Consider the following 22,353-nt stretch of genomic DNA (forward strand, 5'->3'; position numbering starts at 1 on the left):
CTGTAAAGGAAGATAAAAATAAATTTGTTTCAAATCACCAATAAGCATGTCAAAAGATTCTCAACAACAGCCAAAAGGGAAATGCAAATCAAAATCATGATGACATACAACTCCACACCCAGTAGGATGACCATAATCAAAACGACTGATAATACCAAATGTTATTGAGGATGTGAAAATATTAAAACCCTCAGACATTTGCTAGTGGGAATGTAAAATGGTGCAGCCAATTTGGAAAACAGTCTGGCAGTTCCTCAAAAAGTTAAACATATAGTTACCATATGATCCAGCCACTCCTAGTGGACACATTCGTCCACACAAAACCAGTACAGGAATGATTCACAGCAGCATTATTGGTTATGTCACACGGGGGAAACAATCCTAAAAACCATCAACAGATGAATGGATAAACAAAATATGGTATATTCATACAATGGAATATTATTCATCCATAAAAAGAATGCAGTGCTGATACATGCTACTACACGGATGAACTTTGAATATATTATGCTAAGTGAAAGAAGTCAGTCACAAAAGACCGTATATTGTATAATTCCATTTATATGAAATCTCTAGATTAGGCATATCCATCTAGAAAGGAGGTACACAGTCGTTGCCAGGGGTTGGGAGAAGGGAGGAATGGTGAGTGACCGCTAATGGGCACCGGTTTCTTTCCCAGGTCATGAAAATATTCTAGAATTAGATAGTGGTGATGGTTGCACAACTCTGTGAACATACAAAAAAACCTATGTACATTTTAAAAGGGTGAATTTTAGGCTATGTGAATTATATCTTAATTTAAAAATCCATTTAAAATTTTAAAAAACTGCAGCGCTCACAAAAACCCCCTGCCGTCTAGAAAACAGGGACGGAAGCCAGCAAAATGAGTGTAGACCAAGCACGAGACCAGGCCCAGGACCGCAACCCTACCACCCCTTCGAGAGAAGGAAGTCCCAGTCAGGAGGCTGCTGATTGGCTGAGTTGTGGGAGAGGGCGGGGCTAAAAGGGGCGCATCGAGTCCCTCTCGACGAGGTGGGGCGGAGCGAAGCCTTCTCTCGCGAGATTTTGCTGGTTCCGCATTTCGGGTCGGTGAGGTTGGGGAGGCGGGCTAGGTGGGTGCAGAGGCTTGCGCTGGCTTGCACCGGCTTGACCCCCGACTCGAAGCAGCAGAGGCCCGTGCTTCCGGTGTCCGCCGGCTGAAGACCGTCGCTCCCTCTCGGTTCCGCGCCGGCTCCGAATCTCGACCGCGGCGGGGGCCAGCGGCCCCTCCCTTCCCCTCTGAGTCTAGAAGATGAGCTTCCTCTTGTGAGTGTGACCCGGCCGAGGGTCCCGGGGCTGAGGGCTGAGGGCTGAGGGCCGAGGTCGGGGACGGGGCGAGCGGGCTCCTGAGGCGAGGGTCGCCTCCCGGAGCCGGGGTCGGGGGCGCTTGCTTTGCCTGGTCGCCGGAGACCGGGATGTGGGCAGAGGCAGACGGAGATGAAGGTCGACGCAAAGGAAGCGGAGCGAGAAGGCTGAGGAGCCGAAAGGCCCCGAGGTCGCCGGCGCCTCGGAACTTTTCCGCCTGAGCGCCCCCGAGGGCGGGGGGAGGATCTGGGGGCGGAGCCCCCGGCCCCGCCGCGGGCTCCCAGCTTCTTGCCTCGAGCCTTCAGCAACGATCCAAACTGACTTAGCTTTTTGCTCCACCGTTTGTCCAGTTTTATTATCGTCAGTATTAAATTACCCGCGCGGAAAAACGCCGCCCCAGGAAAATGTGGAGTGCCGCAGTTTGAGAAGCTTGCGGTTAAGCTGCAGGCCTTGCATACAGACCGTTCCGTCCCGTTCTGATTCAGCTCACTTTGTTACTTTTTATAATTAACTTCTCATTTCCTCGGGAGAATCCTATTTTACAGATAACGCCTGGGCCCAAATGAGGGTTAAGTGGAAAAGTTGGTAAATTCTCTGATGCTTCACAGTTAAGTTCATTAAGGTTTGAGAAGCATTGCTCTAGCGCATTTTTCTCAGGTGGCTCTCTCTACCTAGTATATTGCTTAAATGTGTGAGGTGTGATTGGATGAATATCTATTTTTAGTTATGGACATCACCCACATACTTGACATTTTTATTAAATTTGATTGTTACATAGTGTTTCCATAACCAGAGTTTATCTACACAGTTCCTTATTGTGAGAAATTTGGATTCTTTCTAGTATTTTGCTGTTAGCCCTAAGAATATCTTTGTCCAAACCCCTTTTTCCCTCCTTTGGATTATTTTCTTAAAGGTAGTCTCCGAGGTATGATTACCACGTCAGAAAGTCTGTATGATTTAGATTTTAATTGCAAATTTCCATATTACTAGAACATTATCTTCCCCCTTTCCCCCCGTCCTTTTCTTATGAGTTATGGTTTAGTTAGTGGTTTGTTTGGCGATGCACAGTTGCTTAGTTGCTTTTGTGATCTAAATATGAGGCTGTTTATTTCTTTCAAACTTTATTTTGCTGATGGACCTTTGAGTTTCCACTTTCTGGCTGTTATGAATAATGCTGCTATGAACTTTTGTGTACACGGTTTTTGGGTGGATGTATGTGTTCCTTTCTCTTGGGTATATACCTAGGAGTGGAATTGCTGAGTTATATGGTAACTATGTTTAACCTTTTGAGGAACTGCCAAGCTTTTTCAAAGCTCTGCACCATTTTACATTCCCATTAGCACTGTATGAGAGTTTCAATTTTCCCACCCCCTCCAGAGCACTTGTTAATTGCCTTTTTGATTATAGCCATCCTAAGTGGGTGTGAAATGGTATCTCATTATGATTTTACTTTTCATTTCTCTAATGACATTTCTCTACTTTGCATCTTCCCTAAAGATGTTGAGCATCTTTTCGAGTGCTTATTGGCCATTTGTATATCTTCTTTGGAGTAACGTCTGTTCTGATCCTTTGACCATTTTTTTTTATTTAAATTTTTTTAATTGATGTCATAATAGTTTATAACATTGTGAGATTTCAGTTGTACATTATTGTTTGTCAGTCACCATATAAATGTGCCCCTTCACCCCTTGTGCCCACCCCTCAACCTGCTTCCCCCTGGTAACCACCAGACTGTTCTCTCTGTCCGTATGTTAGTTTATATTCCATGTATGAGTGAAGTCATACAGTGTTTGTCTTTCTCTGTCTGGCTTATTTCATTTAACGTAATACCCTCCAGGTCCATCTATGTTGTTGCAAATGGGACGACTTTGTCTATTTTTACGGCTGAGTAGTATTCCATTTTATATATATACCACATCTTCTTTATCCAATCAGCTATTGGACACTTGGGTTGCTTCCACTTCTTGGCTATAGTGAATAATGCTGCAGTGAACATAGGGGTGCATAAGCCTCTTTGGATTGTTGATTTCAAGTTCTTTGGATAAATACCCAGAAGTGGGATAGCTGGATCATAAGGTATTTCTTTTTTTTTTTTTTTTAAGATTTTATTTATTTATTTATTTTCCCCCCAAAGCCCCAGTAGATAGTTGTATGTCATAGCTGCACATCCTTCTAGTTGCTGTATGTGGGACGCGGCCTCAGCATGGCCAGAGAATCGGTGCGTCGGTGCACGCCCGGGATCCGAACCCCGGGCCGCCAGCAGCGGAGCGCGTGCACTTAACCGCTAAGCCACGGGGCCGACCCACATAAGGTATTTCTATTTTTAATTTTTTGAGAAATCTCCATACTGTTTTCCATCGTGGCTGCACCAGTTTGCATTCACACCAGCAGTGTATGAGGGTTCGCTTTTCTCCACATCCTCTCCAACATTTGTGTTTTTTTTGTCTTGATGATTATAGCCATTCTGATGTGTGTAAGGTGATATCTTAGTGTAGTTTGGAGTTGCATTTCCCTGGTGATTAGTGATGTTGAACATCTTTTCGTATGCCTATAGGCCATCTGTATATCTTCCTTTGAAAAATGTCTGTTCATATCCTCGGCCCATTTTTTGATCGGGTTATTTGTTTTTTTGTTCAGTTGTGTGAGTTCTTTATATATTATGGAGATTAACCCCTTGTCAGATATATAATTTGCAAATATTTTCTCCCAGTTGGTGGGTTGTCTTTTCATTTTGATCCTGGTTTCCTTTGCCTTGCAGAAGCTCTTTAGTCTGATGAAGTCCCACTTGTTTATTTTTTCTTTTGTTTCTCTTATCACAGTAGACATGGAATTCGAAAAGATCCTTCTAAGACTAATGTCAAAGAGTGTCCACCTATATTTTCTTCTAGGAGTTTCATAGTTTCAGATCTTACATTCAAGTCATTGATCCATTTTGAGTTAATTTTTGTGTATGGTGAAAGATAATGGTCTACTTTCGTGTGTGGCTGTCTGGTTTTCCCAGCACCATTTATTGAAGAGACTTTCCTTTCTCCATTGTATGTTCTTAGCTCCTTTGTCAAAGATTAGCTGTCTGTATATGTGTGGTTTTACTTCTGGACTTTCAATTCTGTTCCATTGATCTGTGTGTCCGTTTTTGTACCAATACCATGCTATTTTGATTATTATAGCTTTGTAGTATATTTTGAAGTCAGGGATTGTGGTGCCTCCAGCTTTGTTCTTTTTTCTCAGGATTGCTTTAGCTGTTCGGGGTCTTTTGTTGCCCCATATGAATTTTAGGATTCTTTGTTCTATTTCCGTAAAAATGTCATTGGGATTCTGATTGGGATTGCATTGAATCTGTAGATTGTTTTAGGTAGTATGGACATTTTAACTATATTTTTCTAATCCATGTGCATGGGATATCTCACCATTTCTTTACGTTATCATCGATTTCTTTCAATAATGTCTTATAGTTTTCATTATATAGGTCTTTCACCTCCTTGGTTAAATTTATTCCTAGATATTTTATTATTTTTGTTGGCGATTGTAAGTGGGATTGTATTCTTGAGTTCTCTTTCTGTTAGGTCGTTATTAGAGTATAGAAATGCAACTGATTTTTTTGTAAGTTGATTTTGTACCCTGCAACTTTGCTGTAGTTGTTGATTTTTTCTAATGGTTTTTCAGTGGATTCTTTAGGGTTTTCTATATATAGAATCATGTCATCTGCGAACAGCGAGAGTTTCACTACTTCTTTCCCTATCTGGATTCCTTTTATTCCTTTTTCTTGCCTAATTGCTCTGGCCAGAACTTCCAGTACTATGTTGAATAAGAGTGGCGAGAGTGGGCACCCTTGTCTTGTTCCTGTTCTCAGAGGGATGGCTTTCAGTTTTTCCCTGTTGAGTATGATTTTGGCTGTGGGTTTGTCATATATAGCCTTTATCATGTTGAGGTACTTTCCTTCTATAACCATTTTATTGAGAGTTTTTGTCATAAATGGGTGTTGGATCTTGTCAAATGCTTTCTCTGCGTCTATTGAGATAATCATGTGGTTTTTATTCATCATTTTGTTAATGTGGTGTATCACATTGGTTGATTTGCAGATGTTGAACCATCCCTGTGTCCCTGGTATAAATCCCACTTGATCATGGTGTATAAGCTTTTTAATGTATTGCTGTATTTGGTTTGCCAATATTTTGTTGAGGATTTTTGCATCTATGTTCATCAGCGATATTGGCCTGTAATTTTCCTTCTTTGTATTAGTCTTGTCTGGCTTTGGTATCAGAGTGATCTTGGCCTCGTAGAATGTGTTAGGAAGTGTTCCATCTTCCTCTATTTTTTGTAATAGTTTGAGAAGGATAGGTATTAAATCTTCTTTGAATGTTTGGTAAAATTCTCCAGAGAAGCCATCTGATCCTGGACTTTTGCTTTTTGGGAGGTTTTTGATTACTGTTTCAATCTCTTTACTTGTGATTGGTCTATTCAGATTCTCTATTTCTTCTTGATTCAGTTTTGGGAGGTTTTATGAGGCTAAGAATTTATCCATTTCTTCTAGATTGTCCAGTTTGTTGGCATATAGTTTTTTGTAAACTTTGACCATTTTTTAATTGGGTTATTTGTCGTTTTGTTTTTGAGTTATAAGAATTCTTTATGCTGGATACTAGTCCCTTATCATATCTATGATTTGCAAATATTTTCTCCCATTTTGTGGATTGTTTTCACTGTCTTAATAGTGCCATTTCAAGCACAAAAGTCTTAATTTAGATGAAGATCATATTGAATCTTGAGACATCATTCCATGTTAATTTTCCGTATTTTAGCTTCTGTCATTCACAGCTTCTTTCTATTTGTAAAGGGCCATTGCTTCTAATTTAGTACTTCCCCATTAAATGTAGGTCTTTATCATGTTAAAAACTTTCCATATTTGATTTTTAGTGTTTTTGTAATTCCTTTTTACTTCTTAATCAGTCTTATTTAAAATTCAGATTACTCGGGTAAAGTGAAAGTCCACACTTCTGTGCTCTTCCTCCTCCTGGAAGTAATCACCAGTACTAATCAGTTTGATGTGTATCCTTTCTGACACTTTCTGTGCATTTACAAAATGGGCTCCTGCTCTACATTCTGTTCTGTAATGTGTTTAACCATGTCATGAGATCTTTCCCTGTGAATACCTATTGCTGTATCTTGTTCTTCTTAACCACTATGCACTATTCCATGATGCTGATGTATCATAGTCTATTTATTCATTCCTCTATTAATAAGCTTTAGCATTGTTTGCAGGTTTTTCACTATAAAAATCTTGGAAAATACATCCTTATCCATGTCTAGGAGAGGTATCTAGAAATGGAAGGAATGGATTGAGGAGCATTTCAGCATTAATAGATACTGCCATATTGCCCTCCCAAAATGTTATACACTTTACATTTTCACCAATAGTATATTAAAGTACTAATTTCCTCTATACCCTAACCCATGCTTAATGTAATTGTTTTAACTTTTGACACTCAGGTTAAGGAAAAATGAGTCTTACTTTAATTGAACAGCTTTTCAGAAGTTCATTGGTCATTGTATTTTTCCTTCAGAATTGCCTCCTCATTGCCTAAGCCCATTTTTCTAGAGGGTTCCTTACCTTCTTCTTAACAGATTATAGAAGCCTTTTATTATCTAGTCAATCCTTTGTAATATATGTTGCAAGTACTTTTTTTTGTTACTTGTCTTTTTGCTCCGTTATGAAAGTTTTGTTATGATTTGAAATCCGTCCTTTTTTTTTTTTTAAGGTTTCTGGGCTTTTTGTAGTGTTAAGAAGACCTTCCTTACAGATAGGAATAAAAAGTTATTTTTCCCCCCAACAACCAGTTGTTTCTGTCTCATTTATTTTCCCTGCTAAAAACTTTAAAATGTTAGTGTTATTTCTGTGGTTTGCTTTGATGGCATCTCAAGGATTTTGATACAGAAAACTGGATTTTTGGACTATGAGAACCTTAGCGCTGCCTCCCTCCCAGCACCATTTTCTGTAGGTGGAAATTGAGACCAAAAGGAGGTTAGGTTTCTCAGGCAGTCACAGAGAGACAGTGGCAGATCAAGGATTAGAATCCAGGTTTCTTCTTTTTTTCCTTAAAGTGCCCTTTCTATTACACCAGACTGCTTCATGAGGCATAGTAAAATTGCCTTCCATGTGAAATTGTGTTGCTAATCCTGTTTTTATGTGAGGAAAAAAATTTAAAGTATTCTTTTATTGTGATCATTCCCCACCCTCCGATCCTGGCGCTTTTCAGGGAGTATTTTTAAATTTTTTTTACAGAGCAATTTATGTGCCTAAAATTATGCTGTTCTACTTGCAGTCCTAAAAATTGATTTACTTTTAACCTAACAGCAGCAGCCGGTCTTCTAAAACATTCAAACCAAAGAAGAATATCCCTGAAGGGTCTCATCAGTATGAACTCTTAAAACATGCAGAAGCAACTCTAGGAAGTGGGAATCTGAGACAAGCTGTTATGTTACCAGAGGGAGAGGACCTCAATGAATGGATTGCCGTTAACAGTAAGTTTTTAATAACATTCAACTTTGCTGGTTTACAGGAAGACTTTGCTAAAATTTTTTTGTTAATGAATTTTATTTTATAAATTAACTGTTGTAAGTAGTATAACGGAGTATCTGTAAAGAAACACATAAGTACAAATACATCCAAAACTATGTTGTTCTCTTCAGAGTACGTGGTTGTGGCTTTTGTGTTTGAGTAGAGAGACTTGAGGAGAAATGATGAGTGCTTTGGGGTAATTTCTGAGGAGAACAGAGCTGAGTAAGGTCAAATAAAAGATCGATAAATACAAAGATTCTACCTGTGGTGGACCATGACTTTGTAGGGAATCCATCTGTACAGTTGTCCGCCCACTCCCAGAGCTCTCATCTGCCTATGTATACAGGAAAGTCAATTGGAGTTTATATTGTCAGTCACTTGATTGTTGTGACTTTTAGGTAGTAGTCAAAACGCACTTGACTGATGAGCTGAAAGTCATTCTGAGTTTAAGAAAGTGAGGGCATGACATAGAAAGGTATGCTGAGGTTAGAGATTTGAATATTGGTCTATCATTTCTGAGATGAGACCAGTTCTGGGTGGTGAGGTTTAAATCTGTTAGGAATTTCAGATATTCCAGGAATTTTTTAAACTTTTTAATGGAAATGTTCAAACATAAAAAAAGTAGAGAAACTAGTACAGTGAATTGCCAGGTAACATTTTCTAGCTTCAGCAATTATCAATTCATTGCCAATTGTGCTGCTTCTGTATCCCACTCTGATTATTTTGAAGCAAATTCCAGACATTATTTCATCTATAAATATTTCAGTATCTCTAAAAGACAAGAACTGCCCCTTTTTAAAGATAGTGACAAGACCGTCATTCCTTCACATTATCAAATATCCAGTCAGTGTTCACATTTCCCCTGATTGTCCTATAAATGTTTCTTTTTTAAAAAATGTGTGGTTGGTGTAAATCAGGATCCAACAAGGCCTATACATATGTATTTTGAATCTGTTAATTCACAGATTTCCCCTCATTGCACCCTTTTTTCCTTGCTATTTTGTTTGTTGTTGAAACCAGTTCATTTGTTTTCCACAGTATGAATTCTGCTGATCATATGCCCAAGGCATCTGTTATCGTGTTCTGTTCCTCCTTTTATTTCCTGTAAATGTTAGATCTAGAGCAGCACTGTCCAATAGAACTTTCTGTGATGATGCAAACGTTCTATATCTGCACTGTGGCTTTCAGCACTTGAAATGTGGCTAGTGTGACTGTGGAACTGAATTTTAAATTTAATTTCATTTTAATGTAAGTGGCCATATGTGGCTAGTGGCTACCATGTTAGCACAGATTTGGAGCTTTGATCAAATTCAAGTTTGATTTTTGTTTGTTTGCAAGACTGCTGCATAGGTGGTGGTATATACTCCAACAATGTAGATACTTCCATAGTGTCTAGTTGTCTTTTTATGTGGTATTAATCAATTATTGATAATCATTGCCGTGATCAGCACTGTCCAATAGAAATATTATGTGAGCTACAAATGTAATTTAAAGTTTTTCGGTAGCACATTAAGAAAAATTTTGTTTTTCTCAACTCATTAAAAAGCCATTATTCATATTACTAAGAAAAAAACAAGGTGCAGAACTATGTAATATGTTATCTTTTATGTAAGATAGGATAAAGAAACTTAGGGGGCAGGATACAGAAAAAATTAATAATATAGTGGTTATCTGTATGTAGGGGTGGGGTTGAACCATGTGAAGTATTATGTATTCAGAAAAGACTTTTTTAGCCTTATTCAAATTATCATCTTTTATTCTGAAGGCCCTTGTTGGCCTTCTTCAGCCTTAGATTTTTCTTTGAGACTTACTGCTCTAGATCAGCTGTTCTCAAACCCCTTGGTCTCAGGATCCCTTTATTTTCTTAAAAATTATTGAAAACCGCAAAGAGCTTTTAATTACATAGGTTATATCTAGTGATAGTTACTGTGTTAGAAATTAAAACCGAGAAATTTTACCTTTTTTTTTTTTTTTTTTTTTTTTTGGCAAGGAAGATTAGCCCAGAGCTAACATCTGTTGCCAGTCCTCCTCTTTTTGCTGAGGAAGATTGACTCTGGGCTAACATCCATGCTCATCTTCCTCTACTTTGTATGTGGGATGCCTGCCACAGCATGGCTTGATCAGTGATACGTAGGTCTGCACCCAGGATCCGAACCTGTGAACCCCTGGCCGCTGAAGTGGAGCGCGAGAACTTAACCACTGCGCCACTGGGCTGGCTCCTAAATACTTATTTTTAAGTTCATCCAAAAATAAAAATAATAAACCCGTTGCATGTTAGCATAAATATATTTTTATGAAAAACAGTCATTTTCCAAATAAATTTTAGGGAAAAGTATGGCATTGTTTTACATGTTTGCAAATCTTATTTAATGTCTGGCTTCATAGGAGACAACTGGATTCTCGTATCTGCTTCTGCATTCAGTCTGTTGTGATGTCAACATCATGGAGCTTCTAGACTGCTCCCCTGCGCCTCCCGAGGGAATGAGAGTGAAAAGAGCAATTAAAATGGTTCTAGCCTCACAGATCCCTCCTGAAACAGGGGATCCCTGGATCACATTTTGAGAACAGCTGCTTTAGACCAATACACCAGCACACCATCTGGACATACTCTTTATTTTGAATGAATATTGAGTGCCTAAGTATTACTTTCCTAAAAGCATGACTAATCAAGAGGAAGGTTTATAAGTGAGGAAGTTTTGTATAAAATTCCTTTTGACAAGATAAAACTTTTTTATCTACTTGTTTTTTAAGAAACTTGGAAAAGCCCTCGTTGATTTTTAGGTACTCCTTTAGATAGGGAACTAAAACATTTTAAAAACTTTCCAAGGCTTATGTGGTTCTCTTTGCACAGGGTAACATGTTTCACTCCGTTAAGTTCATTACTTAGCCCTTCCTCTTCCATCTTCTTCCAGATCTAGCTGAAGCTCCTTTAGGAAGTTCTCCTCACTCCCTCAGCTCCTCGAGATATTGCTTTTTCTCTGAACTCTCTAGCACTTATTGTTGGCCTTTGGGTACTATCTTATATGTTGTGTTATTCATCTCTTTTAATTTTGTCCCTTCTGTTAGCTGGAGACTCCAGGACAAGGGACATTGTCCTATGTCTTTTTTATATCCTCAATTTGCATTAGGCCTCAATTTTTTATGATGAATTAGATTTTTTAAATGCCTGATACACTTCTCCCTCACTGTATATTTCACAACACTTTTCTTTCTTTCCTAACACAAGTGGTATTTTCTGGTCCAGATCGATAAGAAGCTGTGGATTTTTTCATTCCCTTGGATATAATCAAATTGTATGACATGATAGTTAACCATTAAGTTAGAATTATCTCTGCTTTATTTTGTTGCTGTTAAATGCTGGTTACAAGCTTAGTATATTAAAAGTGAATATATATAAAAAGTTAACTTTACTTAGGTGTGACAACTTAAAAAAAGAAGAGAATTTATAGTACCCCTGGATTGTTGAATCTCCCGAGGATTCAGCCAAGAATTGAATGCATTGTCCATTTTTCCTTCGACTGAGAGGTCTGATGTTTTGTTGTGTTTACACAGACATTTTAACACAGTTCTGCGATTATCTTTCCAGCTGTGGATTTCTTCAACCAGATCAACATGTTATATGGAACTATTACAGAATTCTGCACTGAAGCAAGCTGTCCAGTCATGTCTGCAGGTCCAAGGTACATATACTGCCTATTATATAGGTATTTGAATTACTAAATAAAGCTAGTCACTAATTGATATAAATTAAATAATAAAGACATTTTATTTTTCTTATCTGCTTGTGTAAAAACAGTTTAATTTTGTGAGTTCTTGAATACTTACCTATAAGCTTTAAGTTATTATTAAATACTTTTATATGTAGTACTTAGTGTTTTGATTTTATAATTGCATTATGGTAAGTATGAATTCAGTTATAGGAGCAAAAGTAAAGAAATTTGAGTTAGGTTTATCTTACATTGCAAAAGTTATTTTTTCAATTTTATTAACACTTAACAATTCTGTTTCTGGTTTTTAGATGAATTTCTTGGAAGAATTTTTAGTTGACTTTTAATATTTGATTATCTTTTCTTGCGCTTATTTAGTGGTAATTATTTCCAAGTTGTGCTGCTTTAGTTATCTAGTTTAAAGATGCTAGATTAAAAAAATTTGGCTATAATAAATTTCAAGAAATATTGAGAAAGATGGAACTCTTTATCACCCATAATGTTCAGTCACAGCGTGATGGGATTAATGTTTTAGTGTCTCCTTCCATTCTTTTTTCCTGTAATAAATGACTGATTTTATGTGATGATCGATGGTATCAAGATATTTACCTCTTGGAAAAAATTTTCCTTTCTGAATTTGCTACAAGTATAAAGGAAAAAATAGTCCCCAGAGAGTTTGTAGTCCTATTTTTATTACATTATTTTAGGAGAGATATTTTTATTTTGTGTTGTGTTAAGTTTTATTCCTCAAATTTCCTTAAAAGAAATTTAAATAAAATAAATAGGAAAATTAAACTTATCTATGGCTTAAATGCTTTACCCACTGAAGTTTTGTATAAGTCTTGTTAATCATTCTAGCTCAGCAAAGGTAAGGGGGAAAAAGATGCGTGGCTAGGGATGTTTCTTTAACACTCTCTCCAGAAAACAGGGTTTTATAGTCTTGGCCTATTGGTGATAACTTGATGGCCAAGGATCTCAGAAGGTGATGGATCTATCAGCCCCTTACCCAGTCCTCAGCACTCTCTGCCTAACAGACATGAATGCAGTTCCTTTATCTTTCCCAGGGCTGTGTTATAAAACATAAATTCTGGCATCGCCAGCTGCCACATTATCTTCCTTTTCTCTTCCAATTATAACCATCACATTTCAGAATGATTCTATAGGGAACTCTCAGTAACCTTAAGTAGAAAGTTCGGTAATTTACTGAAGTTATATATAACGTCTCTTGACAAACTGTGAACCTACTTTGATTACAAGTTGCACATTTGTTAATGTTTTTGAAAATTTTATCAGTAAACCTTTTTCTCTCCAGATATGAATATCATTGGGCAGATGGTACTAATATTAAAAAGCCAATCAAATGTTCTGCACCAAAATACATTGACTATTTGATGACTTGGGTTCAGGATCAACTTGATGATGAAACTCTTTTTCCTTCTAAGATTGGTGAGTTAATGTTGTAGAACTATTTTTCTTTTTAAATGATACGTGTGTTCTTTTTAATGTTCCATTACTTAAAAAAATGTAATAGAGACTGCCAAATTCCTCTCCAAAAAGATTGTAAATATATACTCCCTCCAGCCAGGTTTGTGTCTGCCTGTGTTTCTTCATCAATACTGGTTTTTGCTTATTTTTTTATCTTTCACTTTTTGGTTTATTGATCATTGTGTGTTTTCTGTTTATATCCTTTTTCCATTTCTTTGTATGTTAAGTATATTAGCTCTTTGTCATAGGTGTTGTATGTAGTTTTCCTCAGATTGCCTTTTGTCTTATTTTTTTCATAAGATGTTTTTACTATATATAACTTTCTTATTTTGCTCTATTAATCTTTTCCTTTATAATGTCTGGATTTTAATACAATGATTAGAAAAGTTTGCCGTTCTTCAAGATTATTAAAATATTTGTCCATGTTTTCATTTAGTAGTTTTGTGGTTTTGTTTTTACATTTAAATGTTTGTTCTGTCAGGGGAATTTTTTTCTCAACGCCTCCTTCAGTTTTTTCCAATTATAAATGCTGGTCAGTTTGCCTAATACCATTTATCAAATACTTGTGTCTCTTCTCCCCTGATTATCATATGTGTACACCAAATTGCCACATATTTTGGAGTCTTTTAATCTCTCTATCTTTCCTATAGAAATTCCACACTGTTTTAATTACCATGGCATCTTGTAGGGCTAGTCTCTCTTCCTTGCTTTTCTTTTTCAGAATATTCATGGCTATTCTGGGATATTTGTTCTTCCAGAGAACTTAGAATCATTTTGTCAAGGTAAAAAAAAAAAAAAAAACTTTTGTGAGATTTTGATTACGATTTCATTCAATTCATAGATTAATACAGGATTCTTGTTCTCTTGACATTACTGACTCTTCCTATCCAAGAACAAGGTATATTTCTTCATTTATCCATATCTTTTATTTATTTCTTATTTCCTTTTGTGAAATTCTATAGTTTACTTTATGCTAATCTTTCAAGTTTCTTAAGTTTATTCCTAGGCATTTAATGTTTTTTATTGATTCCTGGTTTCCAACTGGTTATTGTTTAGTGTATAGGAAAGCTGTTGATTTTTGTATACGTTTTATGTAAATTGACCGTTAGATTCTGATTGTTTCTGATGTTTTGGGTTGGTTTTCTTCAGTTTTTTAAGTATACAGCCACATCATATTAAGATAATAGTAATTTTGCCTCTTCCTTTCTGATATGTGTACTTTTTGTGTAACTTATATCTAATTGGATCAACTAGTACTTCCAGAACAGTACTGAGTAATGGTGATGATGGCAGACATTCTTTTCTCGTTTCCTTACTTTTATGTGAGTGCTTCTAGTATTTCAGCATTAAGAAGGAATCTTGCTTTTGGTTAGAGGTGTATGAGTTTTTTAAATCAGCTATGGTTGTAGAGTTTTATCAGATACTTTTGCAGTATCTGTTGCTGATCAACATAAGGTTTTCTCCATTATTTTTTTTTTAATGTTCTGCTGGAAGAGTATTTTTTATTTGCTAATATTCTGATTAAGATTTTGGCATTGGTATGCATGGATGATATTGGTCCTTGTCATTTTCAGTTTAAGGGTGTCTTATAGACAACATATTGTTGTATTCTGTCTTATCTGTTCCAGCTGTTATAACAAAAGTACCAAAGACTGGATGGCCTATAAACAACAGAAATTTATTTCTCACAGTTGTAAAGGCTGTAAGTCCAAGATCAGGGCGCCAGCATGGTCAGGTTCTGGTGAAGGCTCACTTGGAGTTGCAGACTGCCAACTTCTCGCCTAGTCTTCACATGGTGGAAGGGGCCAGCAAGCTCTCTGGCGCCTCTTTTATAAGGGTACGAATCCCATTCATGAGGGCTCTGGTTGTGACCTAATCACCTCCAAAAGGTCTCACCTCCTAAAACCATCACCTAGGGGGTTAGGATTTCAACGTATGAATTTTAGGGGGGACACAAACATTCAGAACATAGCAGATTCCTTTCTGCAGTCTAATCAGAGGCTCTTTCAGGAGAAAAGTGTACATTGTGTTGCTACACTTGGTCTGTTTGCTGTTGGTCAGCTTTTCCATTCTGTTATTAAACCCTTTATTTCTCATAGATTCTTTATTGTATATTGATTGTGCTTGAATGTTTCTGTGAAATTCAGCTTGGAAAGTGCTTAGACTAATACAAATTACTTATATTTCTTTATTCATTAACGTCTCCTTCTTATGGAAGATAAAGAATACTTTTGACTTTATTCTCTTTTCTCAGTTTCCCATTCTTCAATAATTCATCCTAATGTTCTGTGGAATCCTTTCCCCCCCTCATTAGGCTACTATTCACATCTTACTTATGACATTTATTTATTCTTATTAGACAAAGCTGTTTATTATTCATTTTTAACTAATATATCCAAGTTATTACTGTTCCTTTTATTAGCAAGATGCCCATTTGTAAATTCTGAGAGTAAAGGAGTTTGACTTAAAAATTCATCTCTTTAATACATGAATAAAAGACCGTGTTCAAAAAACATGCCCATAAGCTCCAGAATAATATTTGAAAAGGCAAGTTGTTAATCAAGACTGGGGAATAAAACCCACAAAAATCAGTTTACAAGAACAAAATATACTAAATTTCAAGCTATTAAGGACTGGTTGAGAAATAAACTAAAGAAAACAAAGTGCAGGGAAGGAGAAAGTGTTTTAGCCTTTATTTCTTGAAAGATTGAAGAAAAGAAAATGTTTCAAGAGTAGAGTTGTGGAACAGACCTTTAAGGCCAACTAATCCAGGTTATTTTGGAAGCAGATGCCTTCTTACGTGTTTATTTACTATATTCAGTGCCAATTGTATTATCTTTCTCCTGTCCCTGAAAAGACTTTGATCTTGTCAACCAAAATTTTCAGTAGTGTAACCACTTGCATCCCTACCTGCACTGCTTGGAGAGAGATTACCAACCCCTCTCCCAGTTCTTCTCTAAGGAGGTATTGATTTTCTTTGAAAAATAGGGAGATACCCTTCTTCTCTTTTTCAGGAAGTATATCCCCTTCTTAGACTATAGGAAAATGGAAATAGCACTTTAAAAAAATAAAGTAAAAAGTTGGGGACTCCTAGTTTAGAAAGAAAATTGGCTTTTCAGAGTAATTAAGAAGGCAAAATACTTTTTATTTGTAGACAGCAGATTATAATGACTAAAAGTGCCTTTCTTTTTCTTTTGCTTAGGATAGTTTCCAGTCCTGATTGAGAGTGTGTGTGTGTGTGTGTGTGTGTGTGTAAAACTTTTTTTTGAGTTACAGATTACAAAAATTAAAAATTTTCAAGCCAGCCTTGTTGGCCTGGTGGTTCAAGTTTGGCACTCTCACTGCTTTGGCAGCCTGGGTTCCATTCCCAGTCGCAGAACCACACCACTCGTCTGTCAGTAGCCATGCTGTGGCAGTGGCTCACATAGAAGAATTAGTAGGACTTACAACTAGAATATACAACTATGCAGTGGGGCTTTGGGTGGAATGGCGTGGGGAGGAAGACATGCAACAGATGTTAGCTCAGGGCAGATCTTTCCCAGCAAAAAAATAAATAAATAAAAATTTCCTATTTATAGTCAAAATACTTACTCTTGTTGCATTTAATCTTAGGAAGAAATATGAAACAACTAACATTATGTTTATTTTAACTTTGATTCAGGGCCGACCCCATGGCTCAGCGGTTAAGTGCGCGCGCTCCGCTGCTGGTGGCCTGGGTTCAGATCCCGGGCGCGCACCGATGCACTGCTTCTCCGGCCATGCTGAGGCCGCATCCCACATACAGCAGCTAGAAGGATGTGCAACTATGACATACAACTGTCTACTGGGGGAGGATTGGCAATAGATGTTAGCTCAGAGCCGGTCTTCCTCAGCAAAAAGAGGAGGATTAGCATGGATGTTAGCTCAGGGCTGATCTTCCTCGCAAAAAAAAAACCAAACTTTGATTCAGTAGCATCTTATATAACTTGATAACCTGTGCCTCCTATTCTAAGGCGGTCAGAAAAAGTGTGGTATGTGAGGATACTTCATATACTTAGGTTTGGGATTTTTTTTCCTTGGCTTTTTTAAATACATGGAAATAGGCTTGTATTTGTGAATGTGTATGTTTGTGTGTTGGAGTTGCTCGTGGCAGTATCTGAACTTTCTGATATTGAATTAGATAAAAGACTAATCGATATATATGTATATTTGATTACAGGTGTCCCATTTCCCAAAAATTTTATGTCTGTGGCAAAGACCATTCTAAAGCGTCTGTTCAGGGTTTATGCCCATATTTATCACCAGCACTTTGATTCTGTGATGCAGCTGCAAGAGGAGGCCCACCTCAACACCTCCTTTAAGCACTTTATTTTCTTTGTTCAGGTAGGTTGAGCCGTGTTGACTTCTGTGTACTTTGACTTGGACTTATTTGGATTGGTAACTTTAATAAGAGCAATGTCTTATTTATAGATGTAGAGCTAAGTATAAACAGGGTTCTCGCTTATGTTCTCTTTTCCATGTTGTTTATTTCATTGGTATGCATAGCCTCTTAGAAAGCATCAACCCATTTGGGGCCTTTTGCCTCTGGCTGCCTCAAGTGTCTAGTTAGGATGTGACAAGGAGCACCAAAAACCCAAGAAAGTTTGTCCATACCCATTGCCACTGCTGGGTAAAGGGATGCTCTGGAAAAACACCTGCAGTTGGATAGTGTCATGAGATATCTATGCCTGGGAGAGAAGTTTGGGGAAGAACTTGTTAGCTGCTATCTTGGGTTAAGTTTTCAGAAGTCGCACTTTGGGCCAATGAAGTCAGTAGCTAGAAACATCCCCTTCAGAGATGTGGCCTATTGCCTTATGGGCCCTTAGTTGGAATTGGAATTTTTTTAAATCACAATGATTCACATTGTTTGGAAAAGATATCAAAAAATTGGGACTCCTTTAGCCTAAATTTAGAGATACGTAATTCTATATGCAAAATTTAAATGTCTATCTATATGTTATTTTTTGGTGGGAAAAAATGGTAGCTTTATAGTGGGTATTGTGTATTACAGTTCTGTGTACCACACAAAGGAGAATGTACTGTGCTCTTCTCTATCTTCCTTCTGTGATTGGTGTATGGCATAGATATAGATATTAATGTAGATATAGATATATGAAAGTAAAAGATCCACTGCCCCAAGGGTGGCCACTATCAAAGGTTCAATGTATAGTTTTCAGATAATGTCTCTGTAAATGCAAATGTATATATAATTTGGATTTTAATATTTTATACAGTGAGGATCATTGCTAATATGTATAGTTGATTAGTTAGTAAGTCGCCTTGTATTTTAAAAATGGAGTAAAAATTATCCCATTTTAAAATGTTCACAGAGCTTATTTCATCATTCTTTTGGATTTCAGAAAACTATGGTTGGGAATCCCTTCTCTGAATGATATTTACAGTTTTAATTTTAGATCTATTTTTAAATTTTATTTTTCTTCTCTTTTTAGGAGTTTAATCTGATTGATAGGCGTGAGTTGGCACCTCTTCAGGAGTTAATTGAGAAGCTTGGATCGAAAGACAGATAAATGTTTCTTCTGGAACACAGTTACCCTCTTGCTACTGCTAGAGCTATCTCATTGCTATCTGTTATAGGCTAGTGATGCAAACTTTAAGAAAACAGGATAAAAAGACACTCGTTGTCTGTGTCTAGAGATAAAATTGTCTCAAAGGTAGATTGGCCTAATACCTTCAGAGTGAGAAATTCAGGATAGCCGAATCTGAGGCACTATGTGACCACTCCTGTTACTGTCACAGAGTCACACTTGGTTATAATATGTGATGACTAACCAGTAGTTTATTCGTTTACTTATTATTTCTTTTACTGAAGAAAATGATTGAGACTGTTTCAGGTGACAAAACATAAATGGGTAATAAGAATTTCCACCAATAATTTATTAACAAGTTTCCAGAACAAATTTCCCAGTAATGCAATCAGATTAGTTTTATTCTGCTTTTATTTTACAAAAAGAAGAGGTATTTCAAGTTTAAGTTTAACTTAAATTTAAGTTTCCTTAAGATTTAGAACATTTGTGTCACTTTGGATAACCTTTTAGTTTGAAGTTTGTGTGCTAGTGTTTTTATAGATAAGAATATATATGTATATTTTTTCAAAATCCATGATTGCAATTTAATCATCATATGACATGTGGTATGGGAGTAACCAAAGTTATTTCTAAAATAACTTTATTTTTTAATCTTTATTTGGAATTTTATTCACATAAACCTATCTAAATTTTTAGGAGTATGTGTATATGAGAAATAATTTTTAAGGCATCTAAGGATAGTCTTGTAGATTTTTATTTCGAAATGCTTCATTCAGACTAATTTTACTGTGTAACTTTTGGCTGAGAGAAAGAAAACGTCCCAAAAAATTATGACATATTTAGGTCTCAGAACCACTATTTTCATTCACATTGTTTTTCAGAGGCCTTGAAATTTTGGATAAGAGAATGGAAGAAAGTACTCAGAGTACTTGATTATTTTGTTTTGAGTTTCCTTTAAAAAAATTACTTCTATGTGTTTTTATTGTGACTTGATACGTAGTTAAGAGTAGTGTAGAAGTGCACAAACTTTATCCCAATAAGGATAAAACTTAAGGAAAACAACAATAAAAAACCTTAAAGATGTACACATTTTATAACACAGCTAAAAGTTTAGTGTGCTACCTGTTCTTTAGTGTGTGTGTGTGTGTGTGTTTGTGTTTAAAGGAGACAAAGTAGGAAGAATAGGTTAAAAAAATTTACTTCATTCTGTTAATAGTCAAAGGATGGATTGAGCCCCATATGGGTCTTATCCTGTTTTAATTGTTTTTGTATCAAAACTTGAAATTATTCTATTTCTATTGGGATAAAAAGAATCTTCGCCTTTAGTGAAGAAAAGATCTGATTGTCATTAGGTTTCTAGGATTTAGTAAACTCTAGCTAACTGTTTAAAATGTACTGAGGCACAAGTATACTAAAGACTTGCCAGACTGGCAGTGCTTGAAGTTCATCAGCATTCTGTGTTTGAGAGCTGATTTTTGCAAAGTACTCACCATCCTTGATAGCTTTGATAAAGGTTAGATTTCATAAGGTTTTTTTAATTTATTTGCATTATTCCACTAGATCATAAAGAATTGCTTAGAAACTTCATTTTTGTAATAATTTCAATAAATTCTTAACTATATCCAGAATTTTAAAGGAAACAAAACGTTTCATCTAATTTAGGCTGAAACCATATGTCATTGTTTCAGGAATTAAAAAGTGGGATAATCCACTTATGTAAAAAAGAGAAAACCCCTCTCCAAAACATCCCACGGTCCGTGTTTTAAGCTTATCCAAAGGTCCCTGTCAGGCATTTTGTATGTTTATGTTGATCATTTACAAACAAGAAAGCAGTTTTCTAGATGCCACCTAGAATGTTACTGCCTCTCGACTTTAAACCTTGGCTTTAATTACGTCTGCAAACAATGAAATTATATTTCTCAACTAAGGTTGTACTTTCATCATCATTTATAATATTTCAAATATTCTCAAAAGGATTCTCACTTTTCTTCATTTATATTCAGTGATAGAAATCCTCCCTCTCTTCATGACTCAGCCCCATAACTAACCAAAGATGGTGACATGCTAGAACAGTAGTAAAGGCAACTTATTAATAGGACATAAATAAAAAATTTGTCGGTAATTTGAGACTCAGAATGGCCTTTTTTTAAAAAAATAAAACCATTACCAGATTCCTAAGCTAATCTGGCATAACCCATAATGCACCTAAACATTAGTCTTAACATTTATTTACATTCAAGGCCAGGGAGTCGAGGGCAGGAGAGTTGGCGGAAGGGGAGAGGATGACGCCTTCTGACTTGGCTAGAGAGCTAGCCTTTGATAAGAGTCGGAAGAAATCAGTCAGTCTTTGGCTCCTCTCACTTTTATCTCCCTGGGCCCAGGGGCTGCCTATTCCACAACACTCCTCTCCGAATCAGAAGTCATCTTCTCTCAGTGTCTGATTGCGGCTCCTGACACCTGATTGCAATCATGGGGTGGAGAATGCTTGCTAAATTATGCAGTTAATCCTATGGTGCTTGAATTTCTAGGCCTTTAAAAAATCTTTGGGATAACGATGTGCAGATTTTTGTTTAAATATTGAAACTTCCTTGTACTACAGTTTTTATATTGACAGCCAAACATATCCTTTATTTTTCTCCAGATGGTGAATAAAGTGATTTTGGAGGGCTGCCAGCTAGAAAAGTATTTCCTTTCATCTTAGACTTGTAGAGCCCTAGCTCATGTAGCTGCCTACTCAAGAAATGCAAATCTGTATTCATCACGACTTTGATAACAACAAAAGGAAAGTTTTCCTAGTAGTGCAGAGGCAAGAGGAGCGATGCTGGTGGTGATTTTAACTTCTGCAAACGTTGTTGAGGTTTCCTGACTGTACTGGTGGTCTTCTCTGTGAGCAGTGAGGTTATACTAGAAGTGACGCTTCTAAACAAAATCATTACCTCATAAGCATAAACAAATCAGGCCCAGGAGTATGAGTCCTAGAAATTTGTTCCTGAGCAGCTCCAGTCATGGTGCTGGTGTTACTCCTGTCTGGTTATAGGAGGCCATCTCCTGTCTGTAGGACTCTGGCCTGAAAAATGCCACTGGGACACCAAACTGAGCACCTTCCACAGGGACATTATTTCCTCCTGATGTCAGTTCAGTTAATGGATTTGGTTTTTACTATTATAGAATTTTGGCAAAGAGGGAAAATAGTAGTCCCTCAGTCTTCCTGTGTTTTTTTGCATTAGATTTTGATGTTTCAGATTGTAAAAGGCTTTGGGGGATGATATTACATGTGATAGGAGTAATTTTATTGAAGCAACTGCATTGAAATCCACTTGGGTTTTCTCTCATCAGATTCTATTCCAAAAAAGTATTCTCTAAATCCAAATGGATTACCAGTGTGCTATGGATTTATATAGAACAACATTCTGTGTTTGGTCTACATTGAAAATAGTTTGCATCAGTTAGTCTTGGTTACCATCTAAAATATTTTTAAATGTTCTTTACATGAAAATTTATGTTGTATTTTTAAACCTTTAGGGGCTTTATCTATTTTTCTAAGTCAGTTAACTGTACTTTAAAAAAAAGTATTTTGTATCACAACTTTTGTAACTTCATCAGAATAAAATATATTGAAAGAAAGTAATGATTTATTACAAAGTATGTGCTCAACACACTTTTATTTAAATGTGAAACTTGAGATTTTTGCAGGTTCGGT

The 22,353-nt window shown here is 36.5% G+C and overlaps 1 protein-coding gene across 1 annotated transcript; it reads left to right on the plus strand.

Moving 5' to 3' along the window:
• Window positions 1-1,079: 1,079 nt before the first annotated feature.
• MOB1A (MOB kinase activator 1A) lies at window positions 1,080-22,277 on the plus strand. Its single transcript, XM_058550919.1, has 6 exons — window positions 1,080-1,305; window positions 7,694-7,860; window positions 11,484-11,577; window positions 12,917-13,050; window positions 17,288-17,451; window positions 18,558-22,277. The coding sequence occupies exons 1-6, from the start codon at window positions 1,292-1,294 to the stop codon at window positions 18,633-18,635; spliced, it is 651 nt and encodes a 216-aa protein (XP_058406902.1). The 5' UTR covers window positions 1,080-1,291; the 3' UTR covers window positions 18,636-22,277.
• The last annotated feature ends 76 nt before the right edge of the window (window positions 22,278-22,353 follow it).

This window comes from Diceros bicornis, chromosome 12 (genome assembly GCF_020826845.1).
Source record: "Diceros bicornis minor isolate mBicDic1 chromosome 12, mDicBic1.mat.cur, whole genome shotgun sequence".
In the NCBI taxonomy this organism is placed as follows: domain Eukaryota; kingdom Metazoa; phylum Chordata; class Mammalia; order Perissodactyla; family Rhinocerotidae; genus Diceros; species Diceros bicornis.

Bases quoted from the DNA above. Each gene is read 5' to 3' on its own strand.
- MOB1A (XM_058550919.1), top strand. The intron at 7,861-11,483 runs GTAAGTTTTTAA...TTATCTTTCCAG, and splicing joins TGAATGGATTGCCGTTAACA to CTGTGGATTTCTTCAACCAG. The intron at 17,452-18,557 runs GTAGGTTGAGCC...TTCTCTTTTTAG, and splicing joins ACTTTATTTTCTTTGTTCAG to GAGTTTAATCTGATTGATAG.